The sequence below is a fragment of the Quercus robur genome, chromosome 4 (genome assembly GCF_932294415.1).
Source record: "Quercus robur chromosome 4, dhQueRobu3.1, whole genome shotgun sequence".
In the NCBI taxonomy this organism is placed as follows: domain Eukaryota; kingdom Viridiplantae; phylum Streptophyta; class Magnoliopsida; order Fagales; family Fagaceae; genus Quercus; species Quercus robur.
In genome coordinates, this window is record NC_065537.1 from 50,467,678 (window position 1) to 50,487,081 (window position 19,404).

General features: G+C 40.1%; 1 protein-coding gene across 1 annotated transcript; it reads right to left on the reverse strand.

The window, feature by feature from the left end:
- Positions 1-11,466: 11,466 nt before the first annotated feature.
- LOC126722115 (uncharacterized) lies at positions 11,467-12,128 on the reverse strand. Its single transcript, XM_050425263.1, has 3 exons — positions 11,820-12,128; positions 11,616-11,774; positions 11,467-11,499 (listed from the first exon to the last, which is right to left on the reverse strand). The coding sequence occupies exons 1-3, from the start codon at positions 12,126-12,128 to the stop codon at positions 11,467-11,469; spliced, it is 501 nt and encodes a 166-aa protein (XP_050281220.1).
- Positions 12,129-19,404: the final 7,276 nt, after the last annotated feature.

Here is a 19,404-nt window from a genome sequence, read left to right on the forward strand (position 1 = left end):
TAATTACTTTACAATCGAGTAATCCACCAACCTGCCATTGTGGGAGGCCAGATTTAGCTCTCACGGTGCCTCCCTCACCTAACAGAAGCACATTTAGATGACAATCATTCATTTTCGGAGTGACATTAGTTGATATTTTTGAAACCCAATTTGATCGAGATAGCAGGTATTTGTTGCAAATTTGGTAGAGAGAGTGAGAGAGAGAGAGATTGGGTTGAATGGATTTTGGTCATGATTTAACGTTTGAATAAATTTGGTTCGGATTGATTGGGGTTGGATTTAGTGGTGGCGATTGGATTGAATGGAATGGATTTCAGTCATGGTTTAATAGTTGAATAAATTTGGCTCAGATTGATTGGGGTCAGATTTACTGATAACAAATGGGTTGAATGGATTTCAGTCATGGTTTAATGGCTGAATAAATTTGGTTCGGATTGATCAGGGTTGGATTTAGTGGTGGTTGAATGGATGATAGTTGAATAAAATTTTTGTGGTTGAATGAATTAAATGAAAATAATCATTTTTTTATTATTAAATATTTAGCACATTTTGTTTTCAATTTGTAATTTAAAAAGTTCTTACAATATGATGTCATTTTGGGACACTTGATGGAGATCTCTTTATTGGAAATGGACAAAATGATTGATTTGAATAAAGTTAAAAGTTAAAGTACTTAATTGAGTAAAATTGAAGTATAGGACTGAATATTCCTTTCTTCTTTTATGTAGCTTGAGAAAGATGCACAATCACCGCTACCGCAACCACTAGTATCATCCTCTCTTGCCCTCCTAGTCTTGCTTTGCCACCAGTACCCTCTCCCTTCCACCTTATTTCCCATGTTGCCTCCATCATCTCCCCCAATTCCACCATATCGCCACCACTATCACTACCCTCTCCTCCAACCATTAATACCATACACAGCAATTATAGCTTATCAATGTATTCATGTTTTTATTTATTTATTTTTTTTAGTGCAACCAAAAACATTAGATAAAAAAAAAAAAAAATTAAGGACTTAACCAAAAAACTAAATACATTTTTTCCCTTGAAATTTTTCTACAAAAAAGCAAATGTTCATTTATTTAGATTTTATTGAACAGTAAATTAAATTTTGAACCACTCTAGAAAAAGGATTGATTTTCAAACTATTTACGTTTTGTCATCCCCATCCCCTTTATTTATTGCACTCTATATTTCTTTTGTTCTATATATATATATATATATATATATGTATGTGTATTATTATACATTTATTCTCTCATCACCTAAAAAGATTTTCTATCTATTTTTCCTAAATGGGTTTTAAACCTTGTTTAAAGCACAATATGAGTATGTTGCCTCAAAAAATAGTTGATTTTGAACTCTCATTTCTTTTTTCGGCAAAAGACCCATGAGGCTTGAACAAGATTAGAGCTTATTTAGGAGAAATCCCTAAAAAACCTAATTTTTTCCAATGAACCTTTACTTTCCTTGTCATTTAAATTTCTAGTCATTTACTTTTACTTTTCTTGTCATTTGAATTTCAAGTTATTTACTTTTCTTGTCATTTATGATAGGCTAAGAATGTATTGACCCTTTTGGTAACTTAATCAATTAATTTAGCCAAGTGAAATTAATTAGATTCAATTATATGCAATAAATGTGGTAGCACAAATAAATCACCAAATAACTAAATGCAGCGGAAATTAAATTTGACACGGGTGATTTGTTTACGAATGGGTAAAATCACTGAGGCAAAACCCCACCTGGTGAACTTAAGGTCACCACTTGCGAGAATCCACTATTATCAAAACAAGCGGTTACAAGTAAAAGAATCACAATACCTTATACTAACCTACAGTTAGGGGTGTCCACGGGTCATTTGGGTCGGGTTTATGCCCAATCCGTAATCGACCTGCTTACATCGGGTGGTTGATCTAATGACGCGCCGTCGACCGCCGACAACCTCGGGTTGAGTCAGATCGGTCTCCGGTGGACGACGGTCGGGTCGGTCGGCCTCGGTACTGAGGTAAACCACGGAATCTTCGCCAGATTGAAGCTCAAAACCACCGCACAAGCCCAGATTTCAGAGAAAATCACAAGACCTAAGCAAAAATTGAAGCACAAAGCACTATATCAAGCCCAAATTTGAGCAAAAGCACCACATTAAGCAAGAATCGAAGTAAAAATCAAGCCCAGATCTGAGCAAAATCGAAGCAAAAGCACCACATCAAGCCGGATCTAAGTAAAAATCAAGCAAAATCTTCATCTCCTCGTCGGATCTAAGCAAGAAAACCAAGATCTTCACCGGATCTAAAGAGAAAACCAAGATCTTCACTGAATCTAACCAAAACAACCAAACTTCTCACTGGAATATCGATGAATCTGAACGGATCTAGGTAAAACCGGCGTTCACTTTCGTCGGTCGGATTGGATATATCAGGTTTTGAGGAAGAAAACCCGCCATCCGACCCGCCTAAATTGGTTTTTGGTGGCGGAGACCCATCTCTGACCGTCACCGGCGTCAGGTCAGTCGGTTATCGGGTCGACTCGGGCAATTTGGGCGGGTGGGTCGGTTTCCGGGTTCTGATGGACACCCCTACCTCCAGTTGAACCCTTACCCCAATACACAATTGGACTTGCAATGTAGTGACAATCTCTCATTTCAATGCATGGCTCCAAGTACGTGACTAACCAATCGATGAATGGATCCCAGTATGTGACTAACACACTAACTTGAGAAAGATGTTGGTTGTAAAGTTTTTTAGTTCATCTACACGATGAAGATCAAGAAGCTCCTTGGTCACAAAACCCTACGGCATACAAACGCAGCAGCTTCTTCAAGAGAAAGATGAACTAGGGCAGATTGTCTTCGGTCACAATATGCTTGCAACAACAAGTGCAACAACATTATAACGGCTTTTAAAATAATCCTTATATATGTCTAGGGTTATGAGAAAAGAAAACATAAATACATAGCTTGGATATGCGTGAAAAATAGTTCTGAAAAACTGATTTTCGTAATTCTCGATAGATACAGCTGTCGAGCTTTAAAGAACAACACTTCTTCCCTTGATTCTTGGACAGATTTGCATGGTTTCAATACTTGGACATGAACTTTTGTTTCTTGAAGTATTAAACACATCCTAGATCTACCCAATTACAAGTAAAGTTCGTTTTGTTAAAGGATTGGTCAATTCTAAATGACATATGTTCTTAACATATTCCACATATGTCCTAACAATTTAAATTTCACACAATTTACCTTTCCTAGTCATTTAAATTCCAAGCAACTTTATTTACTTTGATTACTTTATTGCACTTTATTTTCTTTTCTTTTAATTTATAGCGCTTGTTTATTGTTGTTGCTCTTTATTTTTTCTCATAAACATTGTTGCCATAAATTAATAGGTTGGGTAAACAAATCTCTAAAGTATGTTTTTCCAAAAGAAAAATGATTTTTCATAAACTTTACTCAATTTCAAAAATTGTTTTAAAAAACAAAACCTTTTTCTTAAAACCCTTTTAAAAAAAAGTTTTCCTTCCCCTTTTTAAAATCTTTTTCTTTTTCAAAAACCCAAAAATAACAAGTTTTTATTTTTATTTTTATTTTTTTTAAAAAGGGGGCTTTATTCTTTCAAAAAAAAAAAAAAACAAATGATTTTCTTTTACCATGTTGAAAATGCTTTTTTTTTTTTTTTTTTTTTTAAAAAAAAGGTAACAATAAAAAGAAATCTTTTGAATGAGCGAAGTTTCCAAAAGGAGAAATTCTTTCTAAAAAATCACTGGATTTTTTGGGACCCAAAACATTTGAAATAAAAAAGCCCATGAAACTTTTCTTTACTCAACTTCTTTTTGTTTCAAAAAATGTTTTCCTTATTAAAGTGTTTTCAATATAAATTTCCTTTTATTACAAAAAGTCATGGGATTTTTTTTTCTTTTCTCCTCCTCTAAGATAAAACCCATGAAAACTTTTCTTTTAATTAACTTCTTTTTAAACAAAAAAAAAAAAAAAAAAAAAAATCTTTTCCTCTAACCTTATTTTCGAAATCACTTCTTTCTTTATAAGCAAAAAAAAAAAAAAAAAAAAAGATTTTCAAAACGAAACCCTTTCCTTTAAAATCTTATCATTAAAATAAAAATAAAGGGATTGTTTTAAAAGCTAAACACTCTTTCTTTTAAAAACCCATGAAATTTCTTTTCTATCAACTCCTTTTTCCAAAATTCCCTTCCCTTTTATTTTTTGTAAAATAAGTATTGTTTACAAAATGGTTTTCAAATAAATAGAATGAATTTGTTGATGAAATTTTGAAGAAAAAAGAAAGAAAGTGAAAGTGTAATATTCAAGAAACTTGAGAGGATAAATCAATTGTCATATACTCAAAAGAAATTGTCTCTCTAATTATTTTTGGGAACACTTTTTATTTTTACCTATACCCTTTGTTCTAAAATCCTCCTCTTTACCCTACATTATGTCCCAATGAAAGTCCTATTTGATCTTAAGGAAGGTATGGTTTGGATCTTGACATGACTAATCAATGTGTGTAGTGTAATATTCTTAGTGTTTGGCATCCTTTCATGAGATTGTAATTGTCCTTTATTTTGCTTCACTGTTCTTCATCTTATTTATATATGAGATATTAGTCTTTGTTCTACATTATTTTGCTCACATATGTTTGAGAGTGTCACACCCTTTTTGGAGTGATTTTATTTGTTGTGTTAATAATTGTGAGATTTGAGTTGAAGCATAACTTTGGATAAAATTCAAGACATGTTTTATATTAAGACTAAGGTTGTGTTTGTGTTGGCTAAACTATTCACACATTGAGTATTGGTGGCATGTGGAATATCTTTGGTGGTTGTTAGCATCTTGACCTTTCATTAACTATTTCTACTAAAGCAATACTTTTTGTTATTTTGTGTCTTTGTCTCGAGTTGCTTAAATTGCTAGGGACTAGCAATGAGTTGGTTCGGGAGTGTGAAAATAGCTTAATTTTGCATATTTATAGCATTATTAGAAAGCATTATCATAATTATTTTAAGTTAATTCATTCATTTTATAGTTGGTTTTGGAATAATGCTGAATAATCAATTTTGTGCTTAATTGAATTTCAGTGTGTGAATTTGTCTTTCGTAGGATAATGAAATTAAATAAGTGGACTTGTGCAAAGAAGAAAGCTAATGGACTTTACTTTTATAAAGGCCATAATGAAGTTAAAGAATACCAACCCAATTAAATTTGAGTCCAATTGAAGCAATGAATCAAAGGAAATTTGCACCAAATTCAAGTCCAATTTGGATTAGAATTCCAGCCTGCGCAGTAGTTAGTATTTGAAGTATAACTTTCAGCTCAAATGTCCAATTGAGATGATTCAAGTTCGGCTGGAAAGTTAACTTCAAGGAAAAACTATGATTTAGGTCTTCTTAAATTACATTCCACGACAACTCTCTCTTTAGGGAAAAATTCAAGGGAGAGCTGCCGTGGAATGTAATTTAGGTCTTCTTAAAGTTTCTTTATAGTTTTTAGAGTTTTATTTGTGTTATGCCTTACTAGAAGCTTTGCCAAGGCAAGGGGTGAAACCCAACCGTTTATTGGTATGTTCTTAACAATTATTTATTGGTTTTAATACTTATATTTTTATGCTTTTGATTGATTTACTCATTTAGAAAATTGTTTAGTTCTATATAATTCTTTGATTTATCGCAGACTCTGGGCACGTTAAATGCTTAGTATTCCCTGCGAACTAATTCATTAGTTTTGTTTTGCCTAAAATCAATCAATTTTATGAAACTACCTTAGACAATTAATTGTTGAGTTTTTATTGTTAAATCATCTGACTAAGATCATTCTTCGTATTGATTTTAGTTGAGTTATAAAATAAATATTGTTAAGACTACCAATAGATGTGTTGTGTGTGGATCCCTAAACCTTAGCCCCTTAATATATTATTATTTTCTCTCAATTTAAATTACCTTTACTAAACCATAAAAATATATATTCAATTAAACTTTATTATTTTAGTTTTATTCTCTTGTGGTTTGCTAATCAATTCCCTTTTTCCTGTGAATTTGACCTCAGACTTACCGAGTTATTATTTCATGACAATCCTGCACTTGGGAGCATTATTTAAGTCGCAACACTTATAATACAGTAAGAAAAATATATTCAACAGTTTCCAAATCAAAGATGATATGATAGTGATTTTTTCCTTATTCTTTTTTTGTTGCGTGATGTTATGAATCATATGATAGTGATTTTATATATATATATATATATATATATATATATAATTGGAATGGAACTCTTAATTGGCTACATTTTATTCTTCTAAAAACAACCCTATTATCTAATTCAAAATGAGGTACAATAAGACAGATTAAGGATAAAAAGGTAAACTGAGAAATTTAAAATTAAAATTCTATAAAATTAGGATTGAAAGACAAATTAATTATATATAGATATGATGAAACGTGAATTCGTCAGTCGAGATGGGCAGATGGAACTTCTTGTCAGTGCGAATGTATCCTCTAAGATGGTCACCGGTGTGGTGCCTGCCACAACGCCTCCGATGCCAAAGTTAGAACAGAAAAGCACTTCGTGAAATGAAATGGATGAGCAAGACAATAATAGGTGTTTTTTTTTTAGAGTGTGTATATGTACCTTCTGTTGACAATGTGAGGGCTTTATATATGTGGTTTTGGTTGCTAGCTGTTATGATGTTAATGCCTTTCTTAGTAACGCCTCTCGCCCAATAATGGGGCTTTTAATAGGCTCCTAACGGTCTGCTTGGTTGGTTTTGTAACTGCCCAAGTCACTGGCTGGCTATATTGAATGATTTTCCTGTCCTAGTCAGTGATAACTGGTTCCTTCGTCATTCAGGATGACCTCGTCATAAGTGTTGACTTCGTCTAGGGGACGTAATCTCGTCACTCCCATCAGTTGCCCCCCAAGTTCTGTGGTCGTCTGTGACGTGTCATGAGGACCATAGAAGATGAAAAGTTCTCCTGAGTTGTCTGTGACTCTTGGGGTTCTACTCCAAATTTAATGTATAGTGGTGGCGCAACACGCAAGGTGGCCACGTGGTGTGTGCTGATCGAGGGCGTTAATGACATGACCCTTGGGTTTCCCGATATTTTTCAATTTCCTTGGATCTTGGTTTCAAAACTTTCTTTTTCTTCACTTTAATCATTTGCTCTGAGTTTTATTTTTCCCGTTTATTCCTACGACCGTTCTGACCCTACTCCGACGACATTTTTCTTCGAATTTTTCTGGCTTCAATTGTTTATTCTTCAAGGTACGCTCCTCTTTTCTTCCTCTTCTGTTCCCCTTATCTTCATAATCTTTTTATGAGTTCCTGATTTTTCCTTTGCCCTTTGCTTTTGTTGTTGTTGTGTTTGATTTTCAGGTTTTTAGGATTTTATTCCCCTTTTCATGGTCAGTTCTTTTGAGGTTAGGGTAGCTTACCCCTCGGTCTCTTTCTTTTTTGCTCGCTTAAGGGCGGCTTTGAGCGTTTCCGGTGACTTTTTCCCTTTGGTTGGGGACATTATTTTTGAAGTTTGTGAGTTGAGTGTAGTTTTAGGGGAGCTATCTCCAATATTAGGCCAGTCACTTGCTTGGTTTGAGGGTGAAACGAAGAGGATGTCAGAGGTGAGATCTAGCGAACTTGAAACTGGGTTGTCGTCCAGCGAAGGCCCAATGGAGGGTGATACGGCCGTCTCCGCCCCTCGTCCAGTTAGGGTTTTTTACGCCCTTGGGGAGGTGTGTGGGCTGGATACTAATACTGTGGCTAGGTTCAAGGATAGATTTCAGTTTCCTAAGCGAGTTCGTGTTCGTTGGCCCGGTAGTGAGGATCGGGCCTGCCACTTCTTCCCTGGTGAGGTATGCTTCTACAAGGCTGCTTTCACTTGTGGGCTTAGGCTATCCGTCCATCCATTGGTGATGGAGCTTTTAGGTTACTTTGGTATTGCTCCTGGGCAACTTATGCCCAATTCATGGAGGATAGTGATCAACTGTATGGAGATATGGTTGGCCGCTAACGAGGATATGATCAAGGTGAGTGAGCTTGTCTACCTTTATTGTCTAAAAGAGTCAAAAGAGTACGGATATTATGAGCTAGTCCCTTGGGCGAGGAGGACTAGGATCGTCAAGGGTTTAGCCTCGTCATTCAGGTATTGGAAGTCCCATTTCTTTTTCATGTCCGGGGACGATTTTGAGACCCCTTCTAGTGAGGCTTGGGGTGATATCCCAAGGTTGCTCCGTCGGTGGGGAACCCTAAACTTAGGTGTGTTAATGTTTCTCCTCGTCTGTTAATCTTCATTTTGCTTATGTGGTTGTCTCTAACCCCTTTGGTCATTTCTTTGGCAGTTAAAAGACGTCCCAAGTTAAAAAGCAAATACCAGGGTCGTGTTGAAAAGGCGATAGAATACGCCAATTCGATTGAAAGTTGGAAGGACCTTGTAGACCCACGGACGCTTGCATTTTATTGCTTAGGCCCGAACACATCTCCCTACGTCTTACGCAACATCGACATTGAGGAAAAAAAGAGTAAGTATTGACTTCATCAGTATTGATTTTCTCGTGTGTACTTGGATCTCTAAGGTTTTTTTTTTTTTTTTTTTTTTTTTTTTTTTTTTTTTTTGTAGAGATGACGACCAGGTTTAATAAGGACATGTACGCCAAGATGAGGTCCAAGAAGGACGAGCCTTTGGCAAATATTGGGAAGAAGGTGGTCCACATCACGGGGAAGGGTCCGTCCGTTCTCCCAGCTACAGACGCCACTCCCATCGTCTCCGGAGTTGAGAACGGAAGGACGGCTTCTCCGGCTACCTCGGTTGAGGAGATCCCTACCCTTTCCTCCAAAAGGCAACGAGTGTTGGGTAAGGAGAGGGAAAAGGAGAGAGCTGGTTCATCCGTCTAGGATGACGAGGGTATGGCCGTGGAGTGGGCACACGGTGTTGTGAATGTTGAGGACCTCAAGGTATTTTCCGGGGTGCCACTCAACGCAGTTGCGAGTCAACATGTGCACAGGATCGTCTAGGTAAAATACTTCTGCATTTTCTTTGTTCCCTTTCTATTTTTTTATTTTTTTTTATTGACGGACTTAGTTTCCTTCATCAGGTGTTGGGGGAGAGTCTTCACCTTGCTTTAGAGTGTCTTACTCAAGAGGCTAAGGTGGCGTCTCTGGCATCTAGGATGGAGGTTTTGGAGAAGGAGAAGTCCACGTTGAAGAAGAAGCTTATCGATTCAATGGACGAAGCTGCAACTTTGAAGGAAAACGTCAAGGCCTTGAATGCCGATCTTAGGGTTGAGCGTCAGCTAAACTTGGAGAAGGACGACCAGCTTCAAGCAACCAAAGAAAAGCTCAAAACCATTGCTGCTAGGTTCGTCGAAGCCTTCCAGCAAACTGAGGAGTACGCCATAGTGCTCTTCAGTTGGTATTTCAAGGGTTTCGAGCTTCTACGGAGGTACCTCGTCAAGCATCCTACTGGAGTTGACCTGCTGAACCTAGACCTTGAAGTGGTGGATCAAGAGATGGCGATGGACGAGGCTGCTTAGTCTTCGGCCCTTGAAGGTGATGCCCCCGAGAAGACTCCTGGTGATACCGCCCCATCTGGTGACGCTCCTGCCAGTGACGATCCTTCTAGTGACGCTCCCACTGACACCCAGACCTGACACTTGTGAAAAATTTTATCTATTGTGTGTGCCCGTTATGTTTTGGGCTTTTTGATAGTAGGTTTTTTTTTTTTTTTTTTTTTTTTTTTTTTTTTTTTTTTTTTTTTTTTTTCATCTATTTTGGGAACAATGTTTCTTGGCATAGTGTTTACGGGTCTTTAGAAAGAACAAGGATAATTGCCCGCTGTTTTTGGGTTTTAATTGATTTTATGATTTCGCACTTACCTGCTTATATGATTGTACTTTGTTGGCACCTGACATGTTTGTGGTGTCTTGAGTTCGTCCGTATCTCGCCCTTAGCAAAACTTTTAACTGTGGCCCTTTCCCTCCTTTCGTCACTGATTTGATACTTAGTCTGTAACTCACCATCCTACAGAGAGGTTTCAGTACAGCCTGAGTTTTATTTTGATTTGTTGCAAGGTTCTTGTCCCTTTTTCTTTTTCTTTTTTTTTTTTTTTACGTGGATTCGTCGGTACTTGTGCCCTCTAAAAGATTCTGCCTGCATTAGTAACTTACATCTGTCAAGGCGGAATTTTGTTACTTAGCATTTTCAAGGGATTTCGTCATGCCTATGGCTTCTTTAGTAACTTATATCTGTCAAGGCGGAATCTTGTTACTTGGCCTATACCCATTTAAGGGGTTTTGTTAGGTTTATGGATTCGTTAGTAACTTACATTCGTCAAGGCGGAATCTTGTTACTTGACCTATATCCATTTAAGGGGTTTTGTTATGCCTGTGGCTTCGTTAGTAACTTACATCCGTCAATGCAGAATCTTGTTACTTAGCCATTCTGTGGCCTTCAACCGTTATAGGTATCGTCAGTAACTTACATTCGTCAATGCAGAATCTTGTTACTTGGTCATTGCATGCCGTACGATTGACTAGACCTGCTTACACAAAGACATTAGATGGATAACTCTTTTATTAATTTCAAGAATGAGTATATTTGTTTGTTACATCTATTGGTGATACTTCTTTAAATGCTCAATGTTCCATGGTCGAGGGAGTCTTTGTTCGTCCATGGTTTCCAGGTGGTAACTGCCTTGTCTTGAGTAGTGAATGACTCGGTAAGGCCCTTCCCATGTGGGACCCAGCTTTCCTTGGGTAGGGTCTTTAGTTGCTGTGGTGGTCTTGTACAGGACGAGGTCTCCTATGTCCAGTCGTCTGAGTTTAACCCTCTTATTGTAGTATTTGGCCATCTTCAGCTGGTACTTCGTCATCTTGCTGGAGGCTTTGTCTCTTACTTCTTCCAGACAATCCAGGTTGAGTCGTAGTTCATCATCATTGCACTCTTCGTTAAATGTCCCTTGCCTGATGCTTGTTACTCCTACTTCAATCAGGATTATTGCTTCAGTGCCATAGGTAAGCCTGATTTAACCCTCTTATTGTAGTATTTGGCCATCTTCAGCTGGTACTTCGTCATCTTGCTGGAGGCTTTGTCTTTTACTTCGTCCAAATAGTCCAGGTTGAGTCGTAGTTCATCATCATTGCACTCTTCGTTGAATGTCCCTCGTCTGATGCTTGTTACTCCTACTTCGATTGAGATTACTGCTTCAGTACCATAGGTAAGCCTGAAGGGGGTCTCTCCTATTGGAGTTCTTGCCATGGTTCTGTAAGCCCATAGGACATTAGGTAATTCTTCTGGCCAGGCACCCTTCGCATTGTCCAGCTTGGTTTTGATAATCTTGAGCAGCGTCCGATTCGTTACTTCCGTCTATCCGTTTGCCTAGGGATGCCCCGGGGACGAGAACTGATTCTTGATTCCAAGGTTTGAACAGAAGTCTCTGAAGCCTTGGCTGTCGAATTGCCTCCCATTATCTGATATAATCGTCAAGGGAATCCCAAACCTGCAGATTATATTCTTTCACATAAAGCTCCGAATTCTTGCCTCGATGATTGTTGCTAGAGTCTCTACTTCAACCCATTTTATGAAGTAATCAATAGTAACTAGTAGGAATTTTACCTGACCTTTACCTTGGGATAGTGGGCCGACGATGTCAATCCCCCATTGTACAAATGGCCACGGGGAGGCTATCATCGTCAGTCTCTCTGTTGGAAGCCGTTGTACATTCCCGTATCGCTGGCACTTGTCACACCACTTGACGATTTCAACAGCGTCCACCTGCATAGTCGATTAGAAATAACCTGTTCGTATTACCTTGTTTACTAGGGATCTGGGGCCAGCGTGGTCGCCGCAAACTCCTCCATGGATTTCTTCCAATAAGTATTTAGCTTCTTCTTCGTCGACATACTTCAAGTAAGACATGGAGAAGCCTCTCTTGTATAAGGCGTCATTAAGGATCGTGAACCTGGCCGCCCTCTTCTTGATCCTTTTAGCTTCTTCTGTGTTCTGAGGGAGGTGTCCGTCCTGGAGGAAAGACATTATGGGTGTCATCCAGCTGTTTGCGCTCTGGATGGTAAATGTTGGGACCTCTTCAATGCTGGGGTGTTTCTGGACTTCCATCGCCAAATCCATGCTAATCTCCCCTTTTTATGACGACGCTAGCTTCGAGACTTCGTCTGCCCCCATATTCTGACTTCTTGGGGTCTGCACGAACTCCACTGTATCGAACTCCTGAGTCAGATGTTTCGTCAGCCTGAGGTATTTTTGCATCCTCTCTTCCTTCGCTTCGTACTCCCCTCTGATCTGCCCGATCACTAGCTTTGAATCATTTTGGATTAATAGGTTCTTAGCTCCAAGTGCCTTTCCAAGCCTCAATCCCGTCAGTATCCCCTTGTATTCAGCTTCATTATTGGTAGCCAGAAATTTTAGTTGAACCCCATACTTGAGCATCTCTCCGTCGGGGGTGGTTATGACGACCCCTACTCCCCCCCTCCTTTAGGCTGACGAACCATCAGTTTATATTGTCCATCTTTCAACTCCATCGGTAAGGCTGTCTTCGTTCGAAAGGGTGAACTCTGCGATGAAGTCTGCCAGAGCTTGCGCCTTGATTCCTGTTCTGGGATGGTACTCGATGTCAAATTGACTAAGTTCAATTTCCCACTGGACCATTCTTCCGGCTGCCTCAGGTTTGTTCATCGATTTCTTGGTCGATTGGTCCGTCATTACGAGAATGGGGTTTGCCTGAAATTATTGCCTTAGCTTGCGCGAGGCTACTATTGACGCAAATGAGATCTTTTCAATCCGTGGATACCTGGACTCAGCCCCTTGGAAGGCTTGGCTGACGTAGTAAACTGGGAGCTGCTTCATGCCTTCTTCTCTAATCAAGGTTGCACTTACTGCTGAAGCTGACACTGCCAGGTATAAGTATAGGTCTTCCCCTTCTTTGGACAGGCTTAAGAGGGGTGGACTACGCAGGTAACACTTTAGTTCTTGAAACGCTGCTTCACATTCGTCGGTCCAGGCAAAAGCCTACTTCAAGGTCTTGAAAAAGGGTAGGCACTTGTTTGTAGCTCTGGAAATGAACCTGTTTAAAGCTGCTATCCTTCATGTGAGTTTTTGAACTTCCTTGACGGTCCTGGATGACGCCATGTTGATTATGGCTCGCACATTCTCTGGGTTTGCTTCTATTCCTTTTTAGAACACCATGAATCCCAGCAATTTCCCTGAAGCTACCCCAAAAACACACTTACTTAGATTCAACCTCATCTGGTATTTTTTGAAGGTGGCAAAAGTCTCCTTCAGGTCGTCCAGATGTGTGAGCTCTTCCTTACTCTTGACGAGCATATCGTCCATGTATACTTCCATGTTCCTTCCAATCTGTTGGCCGAACATTTTGTTCACCAGCCTCTGATATGTAACTCCAGCATTTTTTAATCCAAAAGGCATTACCTTGTAACAATAGAGTCCTTGACTCGTGATGAAGGCAGTTTTCTCCTAGTCTTCCTTAGCCATCCTTATCTGGTTATATCCCGAGAAAGCGTCCATAAACGTCAGTAACTTGTGCCCAGTTATAGAGTCCACAAGCTGGTTTATTCTCGGTAGAGGGAAGCTATCCTTTGGGCACGTCTTGTTCAGGTCTGTGAATTCTACACACATCCTCCATTTTCCACTTGCTTTCTTCACTAGGACGACGTTTGCGAGCCATTCAGGATAGTACACTTCCCAGATGAACCCTGCCACCAATAGTTTGGTAACTTCATCTGTAACTGCTTGATCTCGTTCTGGGGCGAAGACTCTTCGCCTTTGCTAGACGGGTTTCCGCTCCAGATCCACATTCAACTTATGCTGGATGACTTCTGGAGCTATGCCTGGCATGTCCTCGTGGCTCCATGCGAAGACATCTATATTCTCTTTAAGGAATTGGATAAGTCTTGTTCTCATCTCAGGGCTTAGCGTCATCCCTATCTTTGTCGTCTTGTTCGCTTCTCCTTCAACCAGTTCCACTGTTTCCAGGGCTTCCATTTTGTCTTTGTCCTTCTCTTCGATCATCCATGTGTGGTTCTCCTTTGCAACCAGGGCGGCTTGATAACACTCTTTGGCCAGGGCTTGATCTCCTTTTACTTTACCGACACCGTTATCTATTGGGAATTTCACCTTCAAATAGTAGGTGGACGTGGCCACTTTCCATTTGTTAAGCGTGGGCCTGCCAATGATGACATTGTAGGATGAGAGGCAGTCCACCATTAGGAAGTCTAACTGACGGGTCAACTGCACCGGGTATGCCCCCACCGTCACTGTCAACATCACTATGCCCTTGGGGTATACCCTGTCTCCGCTGAAGCTGACGAGGGGAGAGTCAAATGGGCGCAATCTCCTTGGATCTAGCCTTAGCTGCTGGAAGGTAGGGAGGTAGATGATGTCTGCGGAGCTACCGTTGTCCACGAGGATCCTCTTGGTATTGAATCCCTCTATATTCAGCATTATGACGAAAGGATCATTGTGGGGCTGCTTCACTCCCCTGGCGTCTCCTTCATTGAAGGACATGTCCCGGTCTGTTTGTCGTTGCTTAGACGGAGGTATGGTGTGGACACTATTTACCTGCCTCTGGTATGCTTTCTTGAGGGATTTAAATGATCCTCCTGAGAATGGCCCTCCTGTAATCGTCTTTATCTCCTCGATCACATCCAGAGGAGATTGGGACGGGCAGTCGTCATCCCAGGAAGAGGACCCATGCTGGTTCTTATTACCGTCCCTGAACTTACTATATTCTCCTTTCTTCACATATTTCTGTAATTTCCCTTTCCGTATCAACTCCTCTATCTGCTCCTTTAGGTCTCTACAATCTTCCGTGTTGTGGCCGTGATCTTTGTGGAATCGACAGTACTTGTTCTTGTCACGGACATTGGGGGATGAGTGCAATGGTCTTGGCCATTTGAGATAATGCTCGTCCTTGATCTGCATTAAAATTTTGTCAACAGGCATAACCAAAGGAGTAAATCTTACCATCCGAGGACCTTTATCATCTTTCCTCCTATTCCCGTCATTGTTTCGACGATCTGGGCGCTCTCTCTTTTGACCCCTATGGTCGTCTTCTTTCTTTGCCTTGTCTCCTGGCTTCTCTACATCCTTTATGGCTGCTAAAGCATCTTCAGCATTCATGTACTTCTGTGCCTTCAGGAGCATTTCTGCCATTGTCTTTGGTGGATTCTTTGTGAGGGAGGCCACGAGATCTCTGGATCTCAGTTCCGTTTTGAAGGTCATCAGCTGCACCTTGTCATCAGCTTCGTCTACCTCCAGAGTCTCCTGGGTGAAGTGTTTTACGTACGACCTCAGAGTTTCCTTCTCTCCCTGTCTAATGGTGAGTAAGTGGTCTGTCGGCCTCTTTGGACGTTGCCCCCCTATGAAATGACGCAAGAAGGCATTGCTCAACTGCTTGAAGTTGTCTACGGACGAAGTCGGTAACTTTGTGAACCATTCCCTTGTAGCTTCTTTGAGAGTGGTGGGAAAGGAACGACACAGTATCTCGTCAGGTGGCTGTTGAAGACCTAGAGTCGTCTTGAAGGTATTAAGGTGATCCTAAGGGTCTCTAAGTCCGTTGAGCGGCTCAAGTTGAGGTAAGCGAAACTTCGATGGTACAAGGCATTCAAATACCGCCGTGGTGAAAGGCGAATCGGTGGCCCTTACCATTCTTTCTACACTTCGATCCATCTTCTCCTTAATGGCGTTCCCCAATTCGTCCATCTCCTTCCTCATTTCTCAAAGGAGATTTGAACTCTGCTCGTCCGGAGTAGTTGGCCGATGGGTACTCCTCCTGTGGCTATCCCCTTCTCCCTCCAGGTTATCTTTGGACCGATTCTCTTCTTGTTGAGCCTGTTGGGCCTGCTGTAGTCGTAGCTTCATTTCCTGGTTTTGCTTGGTGAGTTCTTCAATGGTGGCCGCAAAAGCTTGAACTTGCTGGGCTAAGGCTGCAGAATCTAGATTGGGTTCCATCTGAATGTAGAGGGCTGATGAAAACTATGTTCTCAAATATGAATCTGAAAATGTCGTCCCCATAGACGACGCCAAACTGATGAAGTGTGAATTCGTCAGTCGAGATGGGCAGATGGAACCTTTTGTCAGCGCGAATGTATCCTCTAAGATGGTCACCGGTGTAGTGCCTGCCACAATGCCTCCGATGCCAAAGTTAGAACAGAAAAGCACTTCGTGAAATGAAACGGATGAGCAAGACAATAATAGGTTTTTTTTTTTAGAGTGTGTATATGTACCTTCTGTTGACAATGTGAGGGATTTATATATGTGGTTTTGGTTGCTAGCCGTTGTGATGTTAATGCCTTTCTTAGTAACGCCTCCCGCCCAATAATGGGGCTTTTAATAGGCTCCCAATGGTCTGCTTGGCTAGATTCGTAACTGCCCAAGTCACTGGCTGGCTATATTGAATGATTTTCCTGTCCTCGTCAGTGATGACTGGTTCCTTCGTCATTCAGGATGACCTCGTCATGAGTGTTGACTTCGTCTAGGGGACGTAATCTCGTCACTCCCATCAAGATAAATTGTGAAATTTAAAATCTAAAAAATTATGACACATATTTGTACTTGTTGTAACTTGTAGCTTTTTTTTTTTTTTTTTTTTTGTGAGAAACCCCTAAAGAGTGGGGAAATATTATTGATCAATCATACTCAAATCAAAATTGTAAACATTAAGGATGTCAGAAGGAACATCCTCCATCCAAATAAGAAAATGATTACAAATAGCTCTTCTAGCTAATCTATGAGCAACGCAATTTTCTTGCCTTCTAATATGACGAAAAGAAACACTGCATGCAAAGGAACTAACCAATTTAATGTCCTGGAGTATATGTCCATATTTGGATAGGAACATAGTATCACCATTAATAGCATTGATAATAGCTTTCGCATCACCTTCCACCACCAAACTCTCAAAACCCAGCTCTTGAACAAACTAGAGAGCTCGACGTGCTGTTAACACTTCCACCATCTCCATTAAAGCAAGCAATGGAATTTGTTGTGATAAAGCAGCCATAACTAGTCCATGATCATCACGAATTATAATGCCAAGACTGTTAGGAATACTATAAGCATATGGATAATAATTGTTGTATTGAAATTTAATTAGTTAGTTAGTTACAATTCCAAGCATGTTAATCACATTTAACACATGTTGGAATTATTAATGCATATGGGGAATAATAGAACCACTAGGATGAGGCCGTATGGGCCAATGAGATTAGAGCTAGTCTCCTATAAATACATGATTGTAATTCAACAATAAATATTACTGGAAGATTAGACCAATTTCTTAGTGCATTAGTGCATCTCTTTCTCTCTCTCTCTATGGAGGGTGACTACCTCGAATTAAGTCAATTTTCTTATAATTTCTATCAATACCCCTATAATTTCTATCTAATCCCATTACGAACCACTAGGTTCCTAACAGAGACCTGCAACGTTCTCCTTTGGAAACAAAGCACTATCAAAGTTTACCTTAACTGACCCGCTCGATGGAGGGTGCCATCTAACTAATCTTACTGTCCTAGGAATTTTTGTGTGAGTGGGGCGTTGTTTTTGGAATTCTTGAAGAGACTCACCTACCATTGAATTGATCTTAGACAACGAATATGATTCCTCCCCGACTCTAGCTTTGTTCCTCCATATCAACGAGACCATTATTGCAAATAGATCAAAGTAAGATTTTTCCTACTGAGCTTGCTGTTTGACATCAAGAAACTTATTGCAACTCGCTGTGGCAGTCTTCAAAGTTGCAAATTGAGTTTTTCAAACCTCGGCCAAAGTTGGGAGGACCATATTGCATGGACAGTATCTTCAAGTTCTAGTTTACATTGAGATCTGAGAGTGTCTGTCAGTAGCTTCCTCTTAACCAAGTTCACCTTGGTTGGTAAGTGTTGGAGCATTTTAATATTAAATAATTAAAATGAATAAATGTTGCAACTTAAATGTAAAATGTGGGAGTAAATATGGAAGATGAGGAGTTGTGAAAATGTTTAATCCCACATTGAAAAGGAGAGAGACTATTTTATTCTTTTTAATTGTGGTGATTAATGGGCTAACATGAATTGTCTCAGATATTGGACTAGATACGTGCGCAAGGGGGAGGTGAAGAGTGGAGGTATCAAAAATGGAAATGAATCAGCCCCCTGGATCCTCCTACTTGACAGCCCATTCAGAATAATTACCATATCCGTTGGTGAGTAAATGGCCCGAATTAATACTCCATTTTTATTATGGACAATGAAGAGCCATTAACCCTGTGGGAACCAAAGATGAGACTATTGGGCTTTAACTCACTTAGGCTCACAATTTATTTGTAGTGGGCTTCAAGATTTCCTACTTTGGGTCGTTTTCGGCAGAGAGACTCAAAGCAACACTCAATCTCTCTTCTTCCTTGATTGTTTTCTCTCTATTTTTCTGAACCCCTTCCTCTTCCCAAACTTTTGCTATTTATAGCTAAGGTTAGTGGGGAGATTATGATTACAGCCACCACTAGTGCTATTGAAGGTCCAATATTATTTGATTTAAGTGGGTGTTTAGGTGAGAGTGGGAGGCAACAATTATGGCCTTGGAACTTGGTTCCAACTTAGTCGATTGTGCTCGGTAATGCAGTTTCCCGAGCATTTCATGATTTTCCCGGAAACTGTTCATACGCTTGTTCGGGAAAGCTTATGCCGAACACTTCTCAGAATTCAAGGCCTAAAACTTGTTTTTACACTCAGGCAGTTTCAAGAAGGGCTTAGGGCAATAGGGCTGTTCTGTTGGGCCTGGGCCCAGGGCCCATATGGGTCTTGGGATCTCGGTGCCATACATTAGCCCCCCCTTGATTCATACCCGGTTGTCGGGAAGAATCAAGGAGCTGGCCGAGCTTTTTGACCTCGGAGATCTTATGGCCTTGGACTCGTGGTTATTGTTTCTCATTAATGCTCATCTCAAAAGATGTGCCGTTTTGCGGCGTCAGGTACAGTTGTCATTATTGCCTGACGGTTCGTGAATCGAAGCGGCGCGCGTATCGATTACGTTTGGTATTCGTAGGGCCGTTCGTAAATCGTGCCCATTTATTGCTTGATTAAACGTTTCTTTGCCCCCCTTCTTGACTCTATAAATAGTTTCCCTCAGAACGTTCTCTCATTTTTCCTCCACCTCTGATTTTTCGCGCTTACTCTCTACCGACCAACTCTCTGTGCGCTTACTCACTGGCCCAGTGTTCCTTTCCTCCTTAGAACCCAAAGTAAGTTTTCTTCCCCTTCCTATTCCTTCAGCTTTATTTCTTCAAGTTCCCTTTCATAGCATTAAGCGTTATAGATGGGTTACCCTTATCTTCTAAAGTCCCCGGCTGCCTTGGCCACCTTTAGGAGCACATTTAGTATTCCCGATGACG